The sequence below is a fragment of the Heptranchias perlo genome, chromosome 16 (genome assembly GCF_035084215.1).
Source record: "Heptranchias perlo isolate sHepPer1 chromosome 16, sHepPer1.hap1, whole genome shotgun sequence".
Lineage (NCBI taxonomy): Eukaryota > Metazoa > Chordata > Chondrichthyes > Hexanchiformes > Hexanchidae > Heptranchias > Heptranchias perlo.
In genome coordinates, this window is record NC_090340.1 from 16,996,808 (window position 1) to 17,020,064 (window position 23,257).

The following is a 23,257-nucleotide window of genomic DNA, read 5'->3' on the forward strand; positions in this document are numbered from 1 at the left end:
TCAACCGCACATAGAACCACACTTGCAGGCCACACACCACTCACAGGTCACACAAACTGGCAGCTATTCGACCACGACAGGCACATCACTCACACACCTTGCAGGATATTCACGGGCACACTGTCCTCTGTCTTGCAGAAGAAGGTGGCGCATAACTGCCGGCAGCAGGAGGGACCTGAGGGTGGACGGGTACGCTTACACATCCTCACCACCCCCCCGCAGAGGAGACAGTGCTTCAGATCATTGGGTGGGCCATCGCTGCAGCCGTGACAACATGCTGCGCTGGAGGTCCCAATGAAGGGGGTCTCTGTATATCTAATGCTCCTTCTCCTTTCCCACATCTCACTCCTCCCATAATCTTTTCTGACTCATGTGCTGCAGATGCTGTGCTCCTCTCCCCACTCCACAACTCAACCTGTTTCCCTTTGTCACTGCAGATACCCAAGAACACCTGGCTGCACCGTCCGAGGAGGGGGAGGAGGAGGAAGAGGAGGGGGACACTGAAGCCACACCATCACTTGATCTGACACTTGCTTCCACCAGCTCAGAGACTGACACTGCGCGTCCTTTAGAGGTTAGGTTAGAGGAGGGATCTGCACGTGGTGAGACACCGAGCACAAGTGCGCAGGAGCTGGGGCGGAGGGAACGGATACTACAGGTGCCAGATCACCAGAGGGTGAGGTCGCTCACTAGTTCTGCTGCAGTGGAGTCAGATGAGGACTTCGATGGGCCAGGCTACAGAAGACGGTTGATGGGCGTACACCAACAAATGCTTGCGGTACTGGAAAGCCTGCCAGAAAGCCTGTGCACAATGACAAGAAGCATGGAGGAGTCCACCTCCAACTTGGCACAGGGCTTTGCACAGAGCTTTGGGGCCCATCCTTTCCAACATGGAACGGGTGGTCACCTCCATCAGCGCACCTGTGGAACCCACCATGATGCAACGTCTGATGACTGATGTCACACCTTCCATTGCAGCACAAACATCTGCCATCCAAGGTCTGACTGCTGCATTTGGAGCTCAGACTGCTGCCTTGGAAGCTCAGGCTGCTGCGATCGTGGGTCTGGGGACCACTGTGGAACGGGGCTTCCAGGACATCACAGCACTCCAGCAATCCATTCTCCAGCTGATCACAAGGATTGCTGAGGCGCCGTGCCGTGCGAGTGGCAGTGGCGCCATGGCAATCAGACTTGCAGTCCTCCCTCAAGACAACAGCCTCTCTGCTCCCACCACTGTCACTCCACCAGTGCCCCTGTTGTTGCCTCTCGGCCAGTCAGGCCAGACTGCTGCAGCCCATACTGGGATGGTGGAGTGTGAAACCGGACTCTCCCGGCTCAAGGTCGTTCTCCAAGGCCATCTGCATGCTCCTCCATTGAAAGCCAGCAGCCTTCCACTACCCATGCACCAGCCACTGGGGAGCACTGGGATAGGTAAAGGCACACAAACAAAAGGCACTAAGTGAATACACAGAGTGAATAATTCTGTTATGTTTGCATAATTTCATTTATTCATTAATAAATGAGACTTTGATTTTGCATTCGGTGGTGGTTTTTATTTATGCAATGAGCTGAGAGGGAAACCAACTTGTAATCAGTTGGAGGGCGATTTGATTGTCTTGTGGGAGCAGAAAGGTGGGGCATGTTGGATTGTTGGTGAGTTGGGGAATGTAAGTTAACATTATTGATAGCAGGCACGTATAAGGCGAGCACGCAGAGCCCTTGCAGACAAGGTGTGTGGTTCCTGTTGCACCCTTGCGTCTTCCTCCATTTCCTCTTCCGGCTCCACCCCCTCCTCCTCCTTCTCCTCCTCAGCCTCTTCCTCCTCCTCCTCCTCCTCCTCAGCCTCCTCCTCTTCCACCTCTGGCTCAGGGTCTTCTCCAATCATTGGTGGCAAAAGCTGGTCCCTCATGATGGTGAAGTTGTGCAGCATGCAGCAGACCACCACGAATCTGCCCACCCGCTCAGGGGAGTACTGCGGGGCTGCTCCAGACCAGTCCAGGCAGCAGAAGCGTTGTTTGAGGAGGCCTATGATGCGCTCCACAATGTTGCGTGTGGCAGCATGGCTCTCATTATAGGCCTGCTGTGCACGTGTGCGTGGGTTCCTGACCGGTGACATGAGCCATGGCGTGAGGAATAGCCCTTGTTGCCCAGTAGCCAGCCTTTGACTTGCCGAGTAGCTGGCACGTTGGACTGCAGCATGACAAAGGCGTCGTGATTGCTCCCAGGGTAGCGGGCATCGACCTCCATGATTCAATGCGTGTGGTCGCACACCAACTGCATGTTGAGGGAGTGGAAGCCCTTTCGGTTGACGAAGATGGCTGAGTTGATGTGCAAGGCGCGAAGGGCAATATGCGTGCAGTCAATGGCATCATGCACCATGGGGAAGCCAGCAATGCGAGTGAACCCGCATGCTTGCTCATTCTGCATGTCTCTGTGGAGAGGGGTGATGAACCTGTTCCTCATCTGGTACAGTGCGTCTGTGACCTCCCTTGTGCAGCAGTGCACTGCATACTGCGAGATGTTGCACATGTCGCCAGCAGAGGCCTGAAATGATCCTGAGCTGTAGAAATTCAGCGTCACGGTGATCTTCACAGCCACAGGCAATGCTGTCCTTGCCCTGCTCTGAGGCTGCAGTTGTGGCCGCACCAGTTGACAGATCTCAGTCACGGCTTCCTTGGTGAACCTCAGGCGTCGGATGCAATCCTCCTCGGTCATGTTGAGGTAAAAGAATTGGACCCACAAGGTCCTCATTGGGTAGCGCCTCCTGCTCAGTGCCCTGCGCCTCCTCGTCCTCCGTCTCCTCGCAGCTTGACATGCTATGCGTTGCCTCTCTGCATGCTCCCAGTCATGCTCAATGCCCAATGGGAGCCCTAGCAGACTGCCCATGGTTGCCAGGAATGTTGTTCAACCACAGTTGTAACTTTCCGAACCATAAGGCAGTACGTGCCAAACCACTCTCAAATGTAGTCTAGGAACTCTCAGTAAGAATAGGGAGCTTCAAAAAACACTTCCTACTCCACCAGCAGCCAGAAGCAATAATCCAGCAATTAACCTGCAACACCCACATAGCACCTTTAAATAGCACTGGTGGGGGGGTTCTCCAGGCACTGTAAGACACGATCAGATGGTCGGGGTTAAGACTGTGTGTTGAGTTGAGCGTTAAGGTCCAAAATGGTGTCTATCACTTTAAATCAGTGTTGCACACTGATCACACACATTTTCTCCCTACTTTACATGCTTCCAGTGTTCGGTATTTGCGCATGTGCTAACTCCTATACCAAGATGGCATCCAGCACGTCGCGCTGGAAACGTGCGTGCGCATCCAAGAGGCCATCTTGGATGTCAGAGAGGCTGTGTAGTGCCAAAACAACAGGCGCTACACGGCCCAATTTAGCGCCCCATATGTCCCCAAAGGGTGGTTATCAAGATCTCTTCACAACAAGGGCATTACTCAGTGGTCATTCAAATGTATCATTCTATGCGTCAGTTCCCAAAAATAAAAAAAAACGCACCTCTATATCATATTCTAAACTCCCTAAACACACAATACTGCCTGCAGTCCTATATATGTTCGCTGATGACTGCACAGTGTTCAGTTCCATTCGCAACCCCTCAGATAATGAAGCAGTCCGAGCCTGCATGCAGCAAGACCTGGACAACATCCAGGCTTGGGCTGATAAGTGGCAAGTAACATTCGCGCCAGATAAGTGCCAGGCAATGACCATCTCCAACAAGAGAGAGTCTAACCACCTCCCCTTGACATTCAACGGCATTACCATCGCCGAATCCCCCACCATCAACATCCTGGGGGTCAGCATTGACCAGAAACTTAACTGGACCAGCCATATAAATACTGTGGCTACGAGAGCAGGTCAGAGGCTGGGTATTCTGCGGCGAGTGACTCACCTCCTGACTCCCCAAAGCCTTTCCACCATCTACAAGGCACAAGTCAGGAGTGTGATGGAATACTCTCCACTTGCCTGGATGAGTGCAGCTCCAACAACACTCAAGAAGCTCGACACCATCCAAGATAAAGCAGCCCGCTTGATTGGCACCCCATCCACCACCCTAAACATTCACTCCCTTCACCACCGGCGCACTGTGGCTGCAGTGTGCACCATCCACAGGATGCACTGCAGCAACTCGCCAAGGCTTCTTCGACAGCACCTCCCAAACCCGCGACCTCTACCACCTAGAAGGACAAGGGCAGCAGGCGCATGGGAACAACACCACCTGCACGTTCCCCTCCAAGTCACACACCATCCCGACTTGGAAATATATCGCAGTTCCTTCATTGTCGCTGGGTCAAAATCCTGGAACTCCCTTCCTAACAGCACTGTGGGAGAACCGTCACCACACGGACTGCAGCGGTTCAAGAAGGCGGCTCACCACCACCTTCTCGAGGGCAATTAGGGATAGGCAATAAATGCTGGCCTCGCCAGCGACGCCCACATCCCGTGAACGAATAAAAAAAATATATATCCTAGTTTCCCTGAATATCAACTGCTCTTACCTTATATCGTAAACTGCTTATTTTTTTGTCTTTATGGGCCATAAAGTGCTTTTCATTGAGCCTCAGGAGTCACATATAAAGTTTAAAATCCATGTTCCTATTAATCTACATACATTTCAAGTTGATGATACCAACAGGTTTACTATTTATCCACCGATGAAGCAATATTGCTAAATGCAATCATTTCCAAACCTCCAAACCCAGAAAATTAAAACACAACGAAACAGCAAAACAAAATATAAGCACAAATGGGCTTCGTGGGCTGCATATTCAGGGCTCAGGGACCACTTAACAGCGTTGACTTCCTCCCTCAGCTTGTTGGCGCCGCCACTGCCGATTGCGAGGCAGACTGCGCTCGAGCTACACTGGTATGAGCACGCGGCCGGGGAGTGAGCGTGCGCGGTGGAGAGCGCGAGCGGGTAACGACGCTGCTGGTGGTGAGGTAAAGGACGGGCTAAGGCTGCAATTATGGCCCACACATACATTGAGATACGTTAATGTACCAATTGATCAAGAAGCGGGAGTGGTGCAGTGATGGGGATGCATTTGTTATTGTATTGTTAGGTGGAAAGATAAAGGGCTGACGATATAGAATCGAGTCACAAATACACTAGTGGCGTAGACAAAATTAAAATGGCAGAAAAAAGGGAGCGTCGCTACTCCTGAGTTATTAAGTAAGCTGACTGTAGTAATAGATAACTTAAGTAATAGATCATATCCCACAGCTCTGTAAGAGAGGCTTGTGTGTGAGAAAACCTCACAGTCTGTACTCAAGGGGACTGGAGGGATGGCAAGGACCAGGTCCAGATCTTCGAACCTCTGGCAAACTTTATGAGGTTGACAGTACAGACTTGTGCTGAAGGCATGAGATGTACGTTCGGGATTCAGGAGCTGCTTTAGGCTGCCAGGAATCTTGGACTCTCGGCAACCCTTCATTTATTCAGCATGATATTACATATACCCATAAATGAGGTAGAGGTGGTTTTCTTGTATATACGCAGGTGATCTTTCCGATTTGAAGGTGTTTTCCTTAAAATGGGAAAGATTTTTTTTATTCGTTCATGGGATGTGGGCGTAGCTGGCGAGGCCAGCATTTATTGCCTATCCCTAATTGCCCTTGAGAAGGTGATGGTGAGCCGCCTTCTTGAACCGCTGCAGTCCACGTGGTGAAGGTTCTCCCACAGTGCTGTTAGGAAGGGAGTTCCAGGATTTTGACCCAGCGACGTTGAAGGAACGGCGATATATTTCCAAGTCAGGATGGTGTGTGACTTGGAGGGGAACGTGCAGGTGGTGTTGTTCCCATGTGCCTGCTGCTCTTGTCCTTCGAGGTGGTAGAGGTCGCGGGTTTGGGAGGTGCTGTCGACGAAGCCTTGGTGAATTGCTGCAGTGCATCCTGTGGATGGTACACACTGCAGCCACAGTGCGCCGGTGGTGAAGGGAGTGAATGTTTAAGGTGGTGGATGGTGTGCCAATCAAGCGGGCTGCTTTGTCCTGGATGGTATCTAGCATCTTGAGTGTTGTTGGAGCTGCATTCATCCAGGCAAGTGGAGAGTATTCCATCACACTCCTGACTTGTGCCTTGTAGATGGTGGAAAGGCTTTGGGGAGTCAGGAGGTGAGTCACTCGCCGCAGAATACCCAGCCTCTGACCTGCTCTTGTAGCCACAGTATTTATATGGCTGGTCCAGTTAAGTTTCTGGTCAATGGTGACCCCCAGGAGGTTGATGGTGGGGGATTCGGTGATGGTAATGCAGTTGAATGTCAAGGGGAGGTGGTCAGACTCTCTCTTGTTGGAGATGGTCATTGCCTGGCACTTATCTGGCACGAGTGTTACTTGCCACTTATCAGCCCAAGCCGGGATGTTGTCCAGGTCTTGTTGCATGCGAGCACGGACTGCTTCATTATCTGAGGGGTTGTGAATGGAACTGAACACTGAGCAATCATCAGCGAACATCCCCATTTTTGACCTTATGATGGAGGGAAAGTCATTGATGACGCAGGTGAAGACGGCTGGGCCTAGGACACTGTCCTGAGGAACTCCTGCAGCAATATCCTGGGGCTGAGATGATTGGCCTCCAACTACCACTACCATCTTCCTTTGTGCTAGGTATGACTGCAGCCACTGGAGAGTTTTCCCCCTGATTCCCATTGACTTCAATTTTACTAGGGCTCCTTGGTGCCACACTCGGTCAAATGCTGCCTTGATGTCAAGGGCAATCACTCTCACCTCACCTCTGGAATTCAGCTCTTTTGTCCATGTTTGGACCAAGGCTGCAATGAGGTCTGGAGCCGAGTGGTCCTGGCGGAACCCAAACTGAGCATCGGTGCCGCTTGATAGCACTGTCGACGACACCTTCCATCACTTTGCTGATAATTGAGAGAAGACTGATGGGGCAGTAATTGGCCGGATTGGATTTGTCCTGCTTTTTGTGGACAGGACATACCTGGGCAATTTTCCACATTGTCGGGTAGATGCCAGTGTTGTAGCTGTACTGGAACAGTTTCGCTAGAGGCGCAGCAAGTTCTGGAGCACAAGTCTTCAGCACTACAGCCGGGATGTTGTCGGGGCCCACAGCCTTTGCTGTATCCAGTGCACTCAGTCGTTTCTTGATATCATGTGGAGTGAATTGAATTGGCTGAAGACTGGCTTCTGTGATGGTGGGGATATCGGGAGGAGGCCGAGATGGATCATCCACTCGGCACTTCTTGGCTGAAGTTGGTTGCAAACGCTTCAGCCTTGTCTTTTGCACTCACGTGTTGGACTCTGCCATCATTGAGGATGGGGATGTTTACAGACCCTCCTCCTCCCGTTAGTTGTTTAATTGACCACCACCATTCACGATTGGATGTGGCAGGACTGCAGAGCTTTGATCTGATCTGTTGGTTGTGGAATCGCTTAGCCCTGTCTATAGCATGTTGCTTCCATTGTTTAGCATGCATGTAGTCCTGAGTTGTAGCTTCACCAGGTTGGCACCTCATTTTTAGGTACCCCTAGTGCTGCTCCTGACACGCTCTTCTGCACTCCTCATTGAGCCAGGGTCGATCCCCTAGCTTGTTGGTAATGGTAGAGTGAGGAATATGCCGGGCCATGAGGTTACAGATTGTGCTGGAATACAATTCTGCTGCTGCTGATGGCCCACAGCGCCTCGTGGATGCCCAGTTTTGAGCTGCTAGATCTATCCCATTTAGCACGGTGGTAATGCCACACAACACCAACACGTTGGATGGTGTCCTTAGTGCGAAGACGGGACTTCATCTTCACGAGGACTGTGGGGTGGTCACTCCTACCAATACTGTCATGGACTAGATGCATCTGCGACAGGTAGATTGGTGAGGACGAGGTCAAGTAGGTTTTTCCCTCGTGTCGGTTCACTCACCACCTGCCGGAGGCCCAGTCTGGCAGCTATGTCCTTCAGAACTCGGCCAGCAGTGTTGCTGCCAAGCCACTCTTGGTGATGGACATTGAAGTCCCTTACCCAGAGTACATTCTGTGCCCTTGCTACCCTCAGTGCTTCCTCCATAGTGGAGGATAGTGGTGCTCAACATGGAGGAGGACTGATTCGTCAGCAGGAGGTTTCCTTGCCTATGTTTGACCTGATGCCATGAGAATTCATGGGGTCCGGAGTCAATGTTGAGGACTCCCAGGGCCACTCCCTCCTGACTGTATATCACTGTACCACCATCTCTGGTCTGTTCTGCCGGTGGGACAGGACATACCCAGGGATGGTGATGGAAGAGTCTGGGATGTTGGCTGAAAGGTATGATTCTGTGAATATGGCTATGTCAGGCTGTTGCTTGACTAATCTGTGGGACAGCTCTCCCAATTTTGGCACAAGTCCCCAGATGTTAGTGAGGAGGACTTTGCAGGGTTGACTGGGCGTGGTTTGCCTTTGTTATATCGGTTTTATTCTTATGACTTTTTTTAGCGAGATTGTACAACTGAGTGGCTTGCTCGGCCATTAAGAATCAACCACATTGCTGTGGGTCTGGAGTCACATATAGACCAGACCGGGTAAGGACGGCAGGTTTCCTTCCCTAAAGGGCATTAGTGCACCAGATGGGTTTTTTAGTTTCATGGCCCCATTACTGATACTAGTTTTTTAATTCCAGATTTTATTTAATTAATTGAATTTAAATTCCCCAGCTGCCATAGCAGGATTTGAATTCATGACTCCGGATTATTAGTCCAGTAACATAACCACTATGCTATCGTACCCGGTCTATGCTATAGTACCCGGATATGGAAGGTGTTCATATCTGGACAGGGAGCCATATTATCTTCCCCATCCACCACCCAGCTGAATGACAGGGCTAAGAATGCCTACCTGAACTGGGATATTCCTGATTAATTGAATTTGGCCCAGTTCAGAACACTTCAGGGTTAGAAAATTCTGTCTGCTTTCTTCATTTGTGTTTCTGTTTTCTTAGGTCCCCACCATTCCCTGTCTGATGGACAGTCAAGTAGCATGCTTCTACATTTTCCCTCAATTTCTCATCCTGTTATTCTGAAGGTATTGACAGATTATGTTGAGGTACAAGCCCACAGCCACTGGCAACACTTCAATATGTCCAAGTAACTGTTGTTCATGGACAACCCTGGACAGTGAGTGTTGGTGGGCTATTTGACAATAGAGAGCATCACAGCTGAGCCCGTCATATCTAATGTCTACAAACACACACACGCACCACATTTTCCACATTTTGGATAGCAATTAGTAACACCAACATTGTGTGGCTGATTGGCCCCTCCTTAGCCTGAAGACTATTGTAGCACCCCTAGTCACAGGTGAGATTCAGCTAACTCAACACAGTTTGAACATCTAACCTGGAACTTTCCTGGTCTGTATGTCTCAGTACTGAGCTATTGGGTTGCTAGGCCAGTGCTCCTGTGTAACCAACCACTAGGACCTGCCAGAAAGAAACCCATTTTAATCCATCCATTTGAGAGGGAGGATGTTCCTCTGCTTAGTACTTCCTCTGATGATCCAACAAAGATTGGAACTCATTCACCAGGAATTTATTTGGAGCTTCTCCTGCTCCACTGCCGTCTCCTCGGCCATCCACGTTAACAAGGTATCCTCCAAAGTTACTGTGAGAGAACAGGAGAAGCCCAGAATCATCAATCCTGGTGGTTGTTTGGGGATCGGCAGGTGAATACATGTTGCTCCATTGGAATGTCACTTCCAGTCCCCTTTTAAACTAGTAGATGGCCTTGTGCACATCAAAATTTTGGCTACTCTGCCATAATGATGTTCAAGAGAGAGAGATAAAGGGGTTAATTTTAGGATGGTCGAGCGGGTGCGTTCGTGGCGGGGGGGTTCCTAAAATTGGGGAATCCTTGAGCGGGTCCGGAGCCCGGCTCCAACCCGCCCACTTCTGGGTTCCCCAATGACGCAAATCAGTGTGCGCGCAGCCCCCGCATGCGGGACTGCCACCGGCAATTAAAGCCGGCGGGTTAACAGTTTAGATAGTTAGGGAGGTACACGAGGTCGTTGACAGACCTCATTGGGAAGAGATTTTAGCAGGGATGTGATTTTGGACTCTGCTTAGCATGTTTCTCATGCTGTGGGAAACACTCCATGTTGTTGCAGACGTGTTTCAGTCAGCAGCCATTGGGAGATGCAGAGGATTCCTTGACAGTTGGGGAAAATACCTCATTCATTGCAGCAGGGCACTCTGTCACCTCAGACAAAGTTTTGCCTGCCACACCATTGTCTCCACACTCAAAATTATTACATCATACCCTAAACTCTGCTGTCCAAACACATTTACCTACTTTGCGGACCCCCTCACACTTACACCCATCAGGATGGGGTGGGGGGGCTTCCATTGGAGGATGAGCAACATCACCAGCCTCGCCAGGCATGCCGTCCACCTCCACCTCGTGGAGCTACACAACACAGTGCTGCGCAACAGGCACCTGCACAAAATAGTAGTGCAACTACACATACACCCACTGTAGGGTGAGCCAATGGGTGGCATCAAGGGTGTTCATGGAGAACCTCATGAAAGGGCCTAATTGCACAAGCCAGTCAAGAATGGCCAATGTGAGTTGATCAGAAATCAAATATAAGTAAAAACCATGACAAACCCTCAAACACCCTTGTGCATCCCCTTCATGCTCACGACACATTTGCCTTATGCTTCCTACTACACATACGTGATGCGTGCCCTGTGGCAGCAGCACAGGTAGTGGCAGGTTGGGTGAGGCTGACCGTCAAAGACATGCATGAGAGGGTGAGTATGAGACAGAACCATGAGATTGTATGAGGATTGGGTTGAGTAGTAGTGGTGGGATGAGTACTGGGGAGGTGAGGAAATGGAGGTGAGATGAGGATGAGGGTTCAGTGGGTGTGAGGAGTGATGTGATAGAGTAGTGTTGGCAGTGCAGGAGGAGATGTGGGGTGGGGGCGGTGATGTGGCAGACGGAGTGTAGGGGAATGAGTAAGAGTACTCACTCCAGCTGACCTGGTTAGGTCATTGAAGCGCTTCCTGCACTGTATGTAGGTGCGTGATATGTTGCTGGTGCTGGTGACCTCCTCTGCCACCTCGAGCCAGGCCTTCGTGGTGGCAGAGGCAGGCCACTTCCTCCCGTCCACTGGGTGGGAGATCTCCCTCCTCCTCCTCCTCCTTACCCCATCCGGTACGACCTGGAGTGAGTCATCATTAAACCTGGGAGCAGCCTCCCCCCTGGTCTGCTCCATGCTGTAATTTTGCCTATTTTCTGCAGCATCTGTCAGTGGAGGACTGCCCCTTTAAATAAGGCTCCTCCAGCTGACAGCCTATGATGCGGGTGCGCAGTCCGCCCGCTGCGCAGCTTTCCAGCGCGAAACCCGGAAGCCAAGGTAAGTGGCGTCAATTTACTTACGATCGTGTGCCAAACCCACCGATTTCACTGGGCGCAGTACCCAAGCACCCAGTCGACCCCAGCTGCCAACCCGCCTCCCTCCTAATATCGGGCCCAAAATGTTCAACTCCATATGTGTTCCTGGTTTTACTGATCCACCATTGGTTTCTGTCTGCTACTGATAGCTGCATTGTCAACCAGAACCATTTGCATGTGCATTTGTAGAAGCCAGAGAAAAGAAGGACCAAAAAAATTCCCTTTAGAGCCAGTATAGGATTGAGTATTTTGTGTGAACATCGTTACCAGATGGCCTCATCAGCTATAACCTAGGGGTTAGAGATGAAGGACAGGTTGATTGGTTGTCATGGTATGAATATATGCATTATTTCCTGCCATTCAAATGGTTTTGCAGCTGATTTCTTCCATAGTATACATTTAAGGCATAATTTCAAGAGTCCACATTGCTAGCAGGGAACCTCGCCCGCTGGGAGTGCATATCAAAAATTCAGACACTTTCCACTGGTAGCGTAGGTTCGTAAAATTACCCCTGTAATCTCATGTGGTCTAGTGGAAGAGAATTTTGGACCTACTAAAGCTAAACCTTTATCCCCACCATTGACATATTATTTAAAGACTGAGCATAAAGAACATGGGGTGAATGAAAATTCAAACTAACTAATTAAGTGGTTAATCACTGTCTACAGAATACTTGTTTGCAGTGCATGTTACTATAGATCTAATGATGTAGAATATAAGAACTTGGCAGAAGCTGTTTAGTGAATCATTTAAGGCTTAATACATAGTGTGCAGTCAATGTATGTATGTATACATTTGGTAAAGCTTACATTAACATAAAACTGTCTCAGACACTCCAAATAAAACTTTAAAATGCTCATCAAGGAGCATTTTGAAAAATTGAGTCTTATTGGGAAACTGGCAACAAGGATGGTACCATTCATGGCAGCATCAGTTTAATAATAGCCCTTATTTCACTATGCGTTAACACAAGTCTAGCTTGCTCCATTCATGTTCATAGTTTATAGTCCAGTTTACTTCTAGAATAAAACTGAATGTAAATAAGAACAAAAAACTATTTACTGACCATTTTGCAATATGTTTTTGTTTGATAATACTCTTGTGAAGCGTCTTGGGACATTTTACTACACTAAAGTTGCTATATAAATGCAAGTTGTTGTTAAAAGAAATGGTCAGATAATAAGTTATGAAGAGCGATTGAAATGGCACGTATAAAACAATATATAATACTCTAAAATTCTCCAATCACTTCCCCTGTTTTTGTCCTTCTAGGTAGCTGCTTCTCAGTGCAACGTTATACTTCAAGATGACCAAGGAAAAGTCCAAGTACAAATCAAATCTACCCATGATTCTTGCCACTACCTCCAATTTAAATAGAGCCATCGACCATTCACAAACCAGTGGTTATGTCCCCACACATATACCAATAGCACTAAAAAAGGAGTTTTCTTTAATTAATGGTGTCAGTCTTATAGTTGGAAACATAATTGGATCAGGGATATTTGTTTCTCCAAGTGGGGTCCTAAAGTACTCTGGCTCCTATGGTCTTTCCCTGATTATATGGACTATTGGGGGTGTTTTCTCAATTGTTGGTGCCCTCTGCTATGCTGAACTGGGTACAACCATCACAAAATCTGGTGGGAGCTATTCATACATTTTGGAAGCATTTGGTAGTTTAATTGCCTTCCTTAGACTTTGGATAGGAATACTTATTATTGAGCCCACTGCACAGGCCATTATTGCCATCACCTTCGGCAACTACCTGGTGCAGCCTATCTTCTTAAACTGCAATACACCATACATAGCAGAACGACTAATTGCAGCTGCATGCATCGGTAAGTATAATGCTACCATTTCCTGACAATACAATATATATATTTTTGAATGCAATTTAAAGTTTAATAGGTATTAAGAGAATAAATTATAAAGTATAATAAATTAAAAAGCAATGGTTTGCTTATTGACTAGGTGTTAGATTGAACAATGCATGCTGTACTGTATAATTTTGGCTAACTCAATGATGGGTTCATTATTCAACCCTGTTAAAATTGTGATTGTTTAATCAACACCTGATGTAAATAAGCAAACTGGTTGCATTGAGATCAGTACATCAAGTAATAACTTGAATATAAATGTATTGAAAACCCCATAGTTGCTCCAGTGTTACTTTCTTGATCTTCCTTATACCCAGGTTTACTTACTTTTATAAACTGTGCCAATGTGAAATGGGCAACCAAAGTCCAGGATGTGCTCACATTTGCCAAATTGGTTGGCCTTATCATCATTATTGTTACAGGAATCGTTAAACTGATCCAAGGTAAGAGACTTCCATAGAATTACATAGAATGTACAGCACAGAATCAGGCCATTTAGCCCAACTGGTCCATATCGGTATTTATGCACCACACAAGCCTCCTCCCACCCCTCTTCATCTAATCCTATTGGCATAACTTTCTATTCCTTTCTCCTTCGTGTGTTTATCCAACTTCCCCTTAAATGCATCTATGCTATTCGCCTCAACTACTCCTTGTGGTAGCGAGTTCCACATTCTAACCACTCTCTGGATAAAGAAGATTTTCCTGAATTCCCTATTGGATTTATTAGTGACTAACTTATATTTATGGCCCCTATTTTGGTCTCCCTCACAAATGGAAACATCTCTACACCTACCCTATCAAACCCTTTCATAATCTTAAAGACCTCTATCAGGTCACCCCTCAGTCTTCTCTTTTCTATAGAAAAGAGCCCCAGCCCGTTCAATCTTTCCTGATAGGTATAAACTCTCAGTTCTGGTATTATCCTTGTAAATCTTTTTTGCACTTTCTGCAGTGCCCCTATATCCTTTTTATAATGAGACCAGAATTGTGCACAATAGGATTGCATTATCATTCCTATCACCGACGTTAAGCTAACGTCTATAGTTCCCTGAACTTGTTCTGTCTCCCTTTTTAAAAATAGGAATCACATTAGCTGTCCACCAGTTGTTTTGCATTTTTCCCTTTTCTAATGAATTTTTATGTATATATAATAGTGTCTCTGCTATCTCTTCCCTAACTTACTTTAATATGAGCGGATGCAATCCACCTGGACCAGGGGTTTTATCCTCTCGAAGTTTGATTAATTTTTCAATTATGACCGGACAGATGGTCTGAGAAAGCAGGGCAAAGACCAAGGGAAGTCTGGATTAAACTGCATTTATTTCAATGCAAGAAGTCTGATGGGCAAGGCAGATGAACTCAGGGCATGGATGGGTACATGGGACTGGGATGTTATAGCTATTACTGAAACATGGCTAAGGGAGGGGCAGGACTTGCAGCTCAATGTTCCAGGGTACAGATGCTATAGGAAAGATAGAGCAGGAGGTAAGAGAGGAGGGGGAGTTGCGTTCTTGATAAGGGAGAACATCACGGCAGTAGTGAGAGGGGATATATCCGAGGGTTCGCCCACTGAGTCTATATGGGTAGAACTGAAAAATAAGAAGGGAGAGATCACTTTGATAGGATTGTACTACAGATCCCCAAATAGTCAATGGGAAATTGAGGAGCAAATATGTAAGGAGATTACAGACAGCTGCAAGAAAAATAGGGTGGTAATAGTAGGGGACTTTAACTTTCCCAACATTGACTGGGACAGCCATAGCATTAGGGGCTTGGATGGAGAGAAATTTGTTGAGTGTATTCAGGAGGAATTTCTCATTCAGTATGTGGATGGCCCGACTAGAGAGGGGGCAAAACTTGACCTCCTCTTGGGAAATAAGGAAGGGCAGGTGACAGAAGTGTTAGTGAGGGATCACTTTGGGACCAGTGATCATAATTCCATTAGTTTTAAGATAGCTATGGAGAAGGATAGGTCTGGCCCAAAAGTTAAAATTCTAAATTGGGGAAAGGCCAATTTTGATGGTATTAGACAGGAACTTTCAGAAGTTGATTGGGAGAGTCTGTTGGCAGGCAAAGGGACGTCTGGTAAGTGGGAGGCTTTCAAAAGTGTGTTAACCAGGGTTCAGGGTAAGCACATTCCTTATAAAGTGAAGGGCAAGGCTGGTAGAAGTCGGGAACCTTGGATGACTCGGGAGATTGAGGCCCTAGTCAAAAAGAAGGAGGCATATGACATGCATAGGCAGCTGGGATCAAGTGGATCCCTTGAAGAGTATAGAGATTGCCGGAGTAGAGTTAAGAGAGAAATCAGGAGGGCAAAAAGGGGACATGAGATTGCTTTGGCAGATAAGGCAAAGGAGAATCCAAAGAGCTTCTACAAATACATAAAGGGCAAAAGAGTAACTAGGGAGAGAGTAGGGCCTCTTAAGGATCAACAAGATCATCTATGTGCGGAACCACAAGAGATGGGTGAGATCCTAAATGAATATTTCACATCGGTATTTACGGTTGAGAAAGGCATGGATGTTAGGGAACTTGGGGAAATAAATAGTGATGTCTTGAGGAGTGTACATATTACAGAGATGGAGGTGCTGGAAGTCTTAACGCGCATCAAGGTAGATAAATCTCCGGGACCTGATGAAATGTATCCCAGGACGTTATGGGAGGTTAGGGAGGAAATTGCGGGTCCCCTAGCAGAGATATTTGAATCATCGACAGCTACAGGTGAGGTGCCTGAAGATTGGAGGGTAGCAAATGTTGTGCCTTTGTTTAAGAAGGGCGGCAGGGAAAAGCCTGGGAACTACAGACCGGTAAGCCTGACATCTGTAGTGGGTAAGTTGTTAGAGGGTATTCTGAGAGACAGGATCTACAGGCATTTGGAGAGGCAGGGACTGATTAGGAACAGTCAGCATGGTTTTGTGAGGGGAAAATCATGTCTCACGAATTTGATTGAGTTTTTTGAAGGGGTAACCAAGAAGATAGATGAGGGCTGTGCAGTAGACGTGGTCTACATGGACTTTAGCAAAGCCTTTGACAAGGTACCGCATGGTAGGTTGTTACATAAGGTTAAATCTCACGGGATCCAAGGTGAGGTAGCCAATTGGATACAAAATTGGATTGACGACAGGAGACAGAGGGTGGTTGTGGAGGGTTGTTTTTCGGACTGGAGTCCTGTGACCAGCGGTGTGCCTCAGGGATCGGTGCTGGGTCCGCTGTTATTTGTTATTTATATTAATGATTTGGATGAGAATTTAGGAGGCATGGTTAGTAAGTTTGCAGATGACATCAAGATTGGTGGCATTGTGGACAGTGAAGAAGGTTATCTAGGATTGCAACGGGATCTTGATAAATTGGGCCAGTGGGCCGATGAATGGCAGATGGAGTTTAATTTAGATAAATGTGAGGTGATGCATTTTGGTAGATCGAATCGGGCCAGGACCTACTCCGTTAATGGTAGGGCGTTGGGGAGAGTTATAGAACAAAGAGATCTAGGAGTACAGGTTCATAGCTCCTTGAAAGTGGAGTCACAGGTGGATAGGGTGGTGAAGAAGGCATTCAGCATGCTTGGTTTCATTGGTCAGAACATTGAATACAGGAGTTGGGATGTCTTGTTGAAGTTGTACAAGACATTAGTAAGGCCACACTTGGAATACTGTGTACAGTTCTGGTCACCCTATTATAGAAAGGATATTATTAAACTAGAAAGAGTGCAGAAAAGATTTGCTAGGATGCTACCGGGACTTGATGGTTTGACTTATAGGGAGAGGTTAGACAGACTGGGATTTTTTTCCCTGGAGAGTAGGAAGTTTAGGGGTGATCTTATAGAAGTCTATAAAATAATGAGGGGCATAGATAAGGTAGATAGTCAAAATCTTTTCCCAAAGGTAGGGGAGTCTATAACGAGGGGGCATAGATTTAAGGTGAGAGGGAGGAGATACAAAAGGGTCCAGAGGGGCAATTTTTTCACTCAAAGGGTGGTGAGTGTCTGGAACGAGCTGCCAGAGGCAGTAGTAGAGGCGGGTACAATTTTGTCTTTTAAAAAGCATTTGGACAGTTACATGGGTAAGGTGGGTATAGAGGGATATGGGCCAAGTGCAGGCAATTGGGACTAGCTTAGTGGTATAAACTGGGCGACATGGACATGTTGGGCCGAAGGGCCTGTTTTCATGTTGTAAACTTCTGTGATTCTATGATTCTATGATCTCCTCCCTTTCTATCTTAAATGTCTATGTCTTTTTTGACCTCTTCTTCTAATGTCATGTCCACTATGGTAAATACTGAGGCAAAGTAATTTTTCAATATTTCTGCCATTTTGCTGTCATTACCTGTGAGTTTATCTTGTGCATCCCTTAGTGGCCCTATCCCTATCCTGATTTTTCATTTGTCATTTACGTGTCTGTAGAATACTTTATTTCTTTTTATATTCCTTGATAATTTAATTTCATAGTACCTCTTTGCTTTTCTAATTGCTATTTGACTTCTTTCCTAACCTCTTCCTAACCTATTCGCTTTTGTCATCCTCTCCTTTATTGTCCATGTACTTAGTATATGCCTTTTTCATTAGTTTTAATTGTACCCTTATCTCTTTATTCATCCATGGTGTTTCATTATTGCCTAAGTTTGTTCTTGTTTCGTAGCAGAATATATTTCTCCTGAATTCTGTTGACCACCTTTTTAAATATTTCCCACTGCTGTTCTGTTGTCTGTCATTTTTTTTCCAGTTTACCTTCCCTAATTAGCTTTTTTCCAATATGTCACTTTGATCTTTGTCTTACTTTGATCTTTGTCTTTCTCAATCTTTATCTTAAACCTTATTATGTTGTGATTGCTATTGCCTAGATGTTCCCCTACGCTTACTTCGCTTATTTCCCATTACTAGATCCAACAGTAGATTCCTCTCGTGATGGGCTTCTTATGTACAGGATAAGAAAGGAGTCCTGAACACACTATAAAAACTCCATTCCCTTTTCTCCTTTTTCTGCCTCTCCTTGCCAGTTTATATAGGGGTAGTTGAAGTCTCCCATCATTATTATTCTGTCTTTTACTCATTTCATAGATTTGCTTACATATTTCTTCCTCCACTTCCCTTCCACTATTAGGTAATCTGAGGAATACCCCTATTAGCATGATTAATCCCTTCTTATCCTTTATCTCAATCCATTTGGATCCTGTTTCTATATTAATGTGAGTTACGTCCCTTTTTTCTACTGCCATTACGTTATCTCTAATTAATACAGCTACCACCGCCCCCCCCCTTCCTTCTCTATCCTTTCTAGATATGTTATATCCTGTAATATTTAACTGCCAGTCCTGATCTTTATGTAGCCACGTTTCAGTTATCCCTACTACATCTGGCTCCTCGCTACAAATTCTTGCCTCCAGTTCCCCCATTTTGTTTTGGATGCTGTACACATTGCTGTACAGGCAATTTAATTCATTTTTATTAATCATTCCACTCACTTTATTTTTAAGTCATTTTCTACATATATTCTATCTGTTCCCTGACCATTTATGTTACCCTTATTCCTTATTTTTGCTCTCATCTCCTATTTCTTTTATCTTCTAGCTTATGTTATTTTCACCAGATCCCTCCTCCCGTCTTACTAGTTTAAAGTCTTATTCACAGCCCTATTTATCCTTTCTGCTAGTACTCTACCCCCATTCTGGTTCATGTGGAGCCTGTCCCAGCGGTACAGCTTCTTCCTGTCCCAGTACTAGTGCCAGTGTTCCATGAAATGGAACCCCTCCATCCCACACCCCTCTTTCAGCCACGCATTCACTTTCCTGAACTGTCTATCCTTATGCCAATTAGCACGTGACTCGGGTAATAATCCCGAGATTACCACCGTGAGGTCCTGTTTTCTAATTTAGTTCCTAGCTTCTAATATTCCCTTAGCAGGACCTCTTCCCTTTTCTTCCCTATGTCATTGGTCCCAACATGGACGACGATAACTGGATCTTCCCCCTCCCTTTCCAAGTTCCACTCCAGTTATTCCGAGATATCTTTTTATCCTTGCACCAGATAGGCAACACATCCTCCTAGACTCTTGATCACAACTGCACAGGATGCTATCTATCCCCATATTTATTGAATCCCCTATGACTACAACCTTTCAATTTCTGTTTTGCTGTCCCCTTACCAGCCAGCTCCATTGTCTCTGCCCATGTATTCATCTTTTTGTGAACTTTGTTTGAATTTTAAGGGGCTTTAAAGGCACTTTTATATTAGAAGAGTGCGGTTGGCTTCACCTACAAGCAGCCCAACTGAGGGTGCACAAAGTAGAAATCGAAGAGGAAGAGAATTGGTAACATCAATTAGAATTACTTAAGCTTGAGGCAGAGTTAGAAAGAATGTCATTATCAGTGCAAGGTAGAAAAAAAAAGTGTCAGCAGGGGAATTAATTACATAAATTGACAATGAGAGGGTTAAAAAAATGTGAACATGAAAACAGACTAGAAAAACACAAATTATCTAAACCTTCATTGTTCTGATGGCAGTAGAGATCCAGGTTTTCCTGCATCTTGCAAGCTGCCATTGGCTGGAGTTTAAAAGTAAAAGCACAAAGCTGGCTTTCCTTGCTTTTAGCAAGCAAAATTAAAGAACTTCATCTTCCAACCAGAGTACTAACAGGTAAAATAAATAATGGAAAATAGTGCTGAGTGTTATGTACCCATGTTTAAGTGCCATTCCCCAAAGCAGAGGTAAAACTGGCTAGAGGGAATTTGGAGTCTATTTTGCCCTAAGAGAATGGTGCTTGCAGCATCACTGGGTGGGGGGGGAGGGGGGAGCAGACAATTTCTCTAATTTCCTACACATAGATATTCTGCTGGTCAGCATTTAAAGATGGGGCCCCATTTGCCTGCCAAACATGGTAATCTCTGCAGGGGCTGATCCCGTCGGGGCAGTACTGCAGTTTTCTTTAGACTGTGAATGGTTCTGCACTTGAGAGGACTCAGCAGAGGTTGCCACATAATATCAGATGGTGCCCCATTATTTACCATTTGTCATGTAATGTTATGGTGCAGTATCATTATAATTTGGAGACCACTCACCATTTTTTAACATATAATGGATAGATGTACTCTTGCTGAGCTGTTACAAAGTATGTTGGAATCAATAGAAAACAGGTTTAAATGTTCCACTTTCAATTTACAGTAAACCTCCTACCATTAATAAATATGTGCTAAGAAAAGAAAAACACCAGTTACTATAAAGTAGGAGTTACATATTTAAAAAGTAAAAACAGAAGCTGCTGAAAATTCACAACAGATCAGACAACAACTGTAAAGAGAAAAGGCAGGTTATTGATGTTTTGGATGTGCAACCCTTCATCAGAACTGAAAGATTAACAAACATTTTAGCAACGTTAGAAAAAAAAATGAAGAGAGATGGAAAGAGGAAAAGAATGAACAGATACACCAGTCACAGAGAAAAAGTAAATGGTTAGAATACAAACTGCTTAATAGAAGATTGTTAGATGTTATAAAAGATCATCAGTGAGGTGATGTCTGCACTCTCTCCTGCTGTATTGAAATTAGTGTGAAATTTTCTCCCACGATCATTGCTTGTTCCTTTCTTACAGAAGCATTTACGGACTTGGATACTGCATTTAATGGCTCTATATGGGATGCTGATGGGATCTCTATGGCGCTATATTTGGTGCTGTTCTCTTACTCAGGTTGGGACACGCTTAACTATATAACAGAGGAGATTGATAATCCTGAGAGGTAGGACCACACATACTATGCGGTATCTGCACTCGTGTAGAACTGCACTGTTATGCACATTATCCAAGTATACAGAAAGATTACGCCCTGGAGTACCAAATCCTCTGGGATAGTTTGTCACTACGACAGCAAAGGGCGCAGCACATTTTCTTTTCTACGTCAACTTATTCAGAGTCTCAATTTTGTCTTTTTCTCTATCCTTTTTACAGGTCCCTCTGTACCACACACACTATTGCCAGGCTTCTGCCAGTGTGGCTTTATTGTTAGAACGTATGCAAAAGCACCTGTAGCACTTTGCCCTTCATTTTCCCTCCACTTCTGTAAGGAAGAAGAGTGAGATGCTTAGAGGTTCTAGTAGCTCAGCAGAGATGGAAAACTTGCTGCATTGGTACTGTGGTGCATTGGCACACTTGGTTATAGAGGGGGTTTTTCTGTTTCACTTTGCAGGATCACGTACCTTTTTGATTTGGTCTTTTGTTCTTTTTCATTTTTCTTATTCTCATTCAGATGCTTAATCACGAGATCCAGTAAATACTCAACATAACTCATGGGGCCCGATGTTACCAGGGCTGCGGGTTCTCGGCGGGGGGGCTATCGCGCCCGGCGAAATCAGTCAGCCCCCTGCGCGATCGTAGCCCAATTGGATCCACTTACCTTGTCCTCCGGGTTCCCCACTGCTGATCTGCGCGTCGGGCGGACTGCGCATGCGCAGTACGATCTGTCAGCTGGAGGAGCTCTATTTAAAGGAGCAGTCCTCCACTGACAGATGCTGCAACAAATAGAAAAAATTACAGCATGGAGCAGCCCAGGGGTAAGGCTGCTCCCAGTTTAATGATGCCTCACTCCAGGTATCAATACATGGGGTGAGGAGGGGGGAGAGGACAGAGATCTTCCCCCTGGCCGGCGGGAGGAAGCGGCCTGCCTCTGCCACAAGGAAGGCCTGGCTCGAGGTGGCAGAGGAGGTCACCTGCACCACCAACATATCGCCCACCTGCATACAATGCAGGAGGCGCTCCAATGACCTCAGTAGGTCAGCCGAAGTGAGTACACTTACTCTTTCCCCTACACTCCATCTGCCACATCACCGCCCCCACCCCACATCTCCTTCTGCACTGCCAACACTACTCTGTCACATCACTCCTCATACCCACTCAAACCTCATCCTCATCTTATCTGCACCTACTCACCTCGCCAGTACTCATCCCGCCACTACCACTCAACCTAATCCTCATACAATCTCATGGCTCTATCTCATACTCACCCTCTCGTGCATCTCTTTCACGGTCAGCCTCACTCAACCTGCCACTACCTGTGCTGCAGCCACAGGGCATGCATCACATATGTGCAGTAGGCAGCGTAAGGCAAACATGTCGTGAGCATGAAGGGGATGCACAAGGGTGTTTGAGGGTTTGTCATGGTTGTTACTTATATTGAATTTCTGACCAACTCACATTACATATATTGGCACCACTACTGCCACGTCTTTGCGAATCTTGTCTCGTTTGTGCAATAATGCCCTTTCCTGAGGATCACTATGAAGACCCACAACTGATGCCACCCATTGTGTCACAGCAGAGTGGGTGTAGGTGTATTTGCAGGGCTCTTTTGCGCAGACGGCTGAGAGACGTCGGCGATGTCCCCGGTTGCACCCTGGAAGGATGCGGAGGAGAAGTTGTTGAGGGCAGTGGTGACTTTGACAGCGACAGGTAAGAAGATGGTGCTCGGGCCAGCCAGGAGCAGCTTGGCATGAAGGAGGCTGCAGATGTCCACGACTACATGTCGAGTGACTCTGAGCCTCCGTGTGCACTGCTGCTCAGAGAGGTCCAGGAAGCTGAGCCTCGGTCTGTGGACCCTGTGGCGAGGGTAGTGCCCTCTGCGACGCATCTCTCTCTGCGGTAGCCCTCCCTCCTGCTGTACAGGTGGATGTGTCACTGCACTCTGTTGTGGAGCTCCACGTGTCAGAGGTGGACGGCGTGGATGGCGAGGCTGGTGATGCTGTTCGCCCTCCGAGGAGGTCATGACTGCAGTTACGGCGGCCCCCATCCAGAAGATGTACATCTGAGGGGGTCCGCAAGGTAGGTACATGTGTCTGGACCCCGGGGTAAGTGTGCAGGTTGGTGACTTTGACCATCAGGAGGAGGGTGGTGGAGGCCAAACTTTGTCCCAAGTGACAGAGTGGCCTCCTGCAATGAGTGAGGGTCTCCCCCCACCACCTGTCAAATGGACCTTTGCAGCTGCCACAGGCTGATGGCTGCAACAG

At 46.6% G+C, this 23,257-nt stretch overlaps 1 protein-coding gene across 1 annotated transcript in view; it reads left to right on the forward strand.

The window, feature by feature from the left end:
- Positions 1 to 4,761: 4,761 nt before the first annotated feature.
- LOC137333407 (Y+L amino acid transporter 2-like) overlaps positions 4,762 to 23,257 on the forward strand; it is a 54,316-nt gene continuing 35,820 nt past the window's right edge. Inside the window, exons 1-6 of the mRNA XM_067997559.1 lie at positions 4,762 to 4,881; positions 11,585 to 11,627; positions 12,826 to 13,230; positions 13,587 to 13,712; positions 15,349 to 15,357; positions 20,853 to 20,997. Coding sequence (XP_067853660.1) covers positions 4,762 to 4,881; positions 11,585 to 11,627; positions 12,826 to 13,230; positions 13,587 to 13,712; positions 15,349 to 15,357; positions 20,853 to 20,997 — 848 coding nt within the window. The remainder of the gene's footprint in view (positions 4,882 to 11,584; positions 11,628 to 12,825; positions 13,231 to 13,586; positions 13,713 to 15,348; positions 15,358 to 20,852; positions 20,998 to 23,257) is intronic.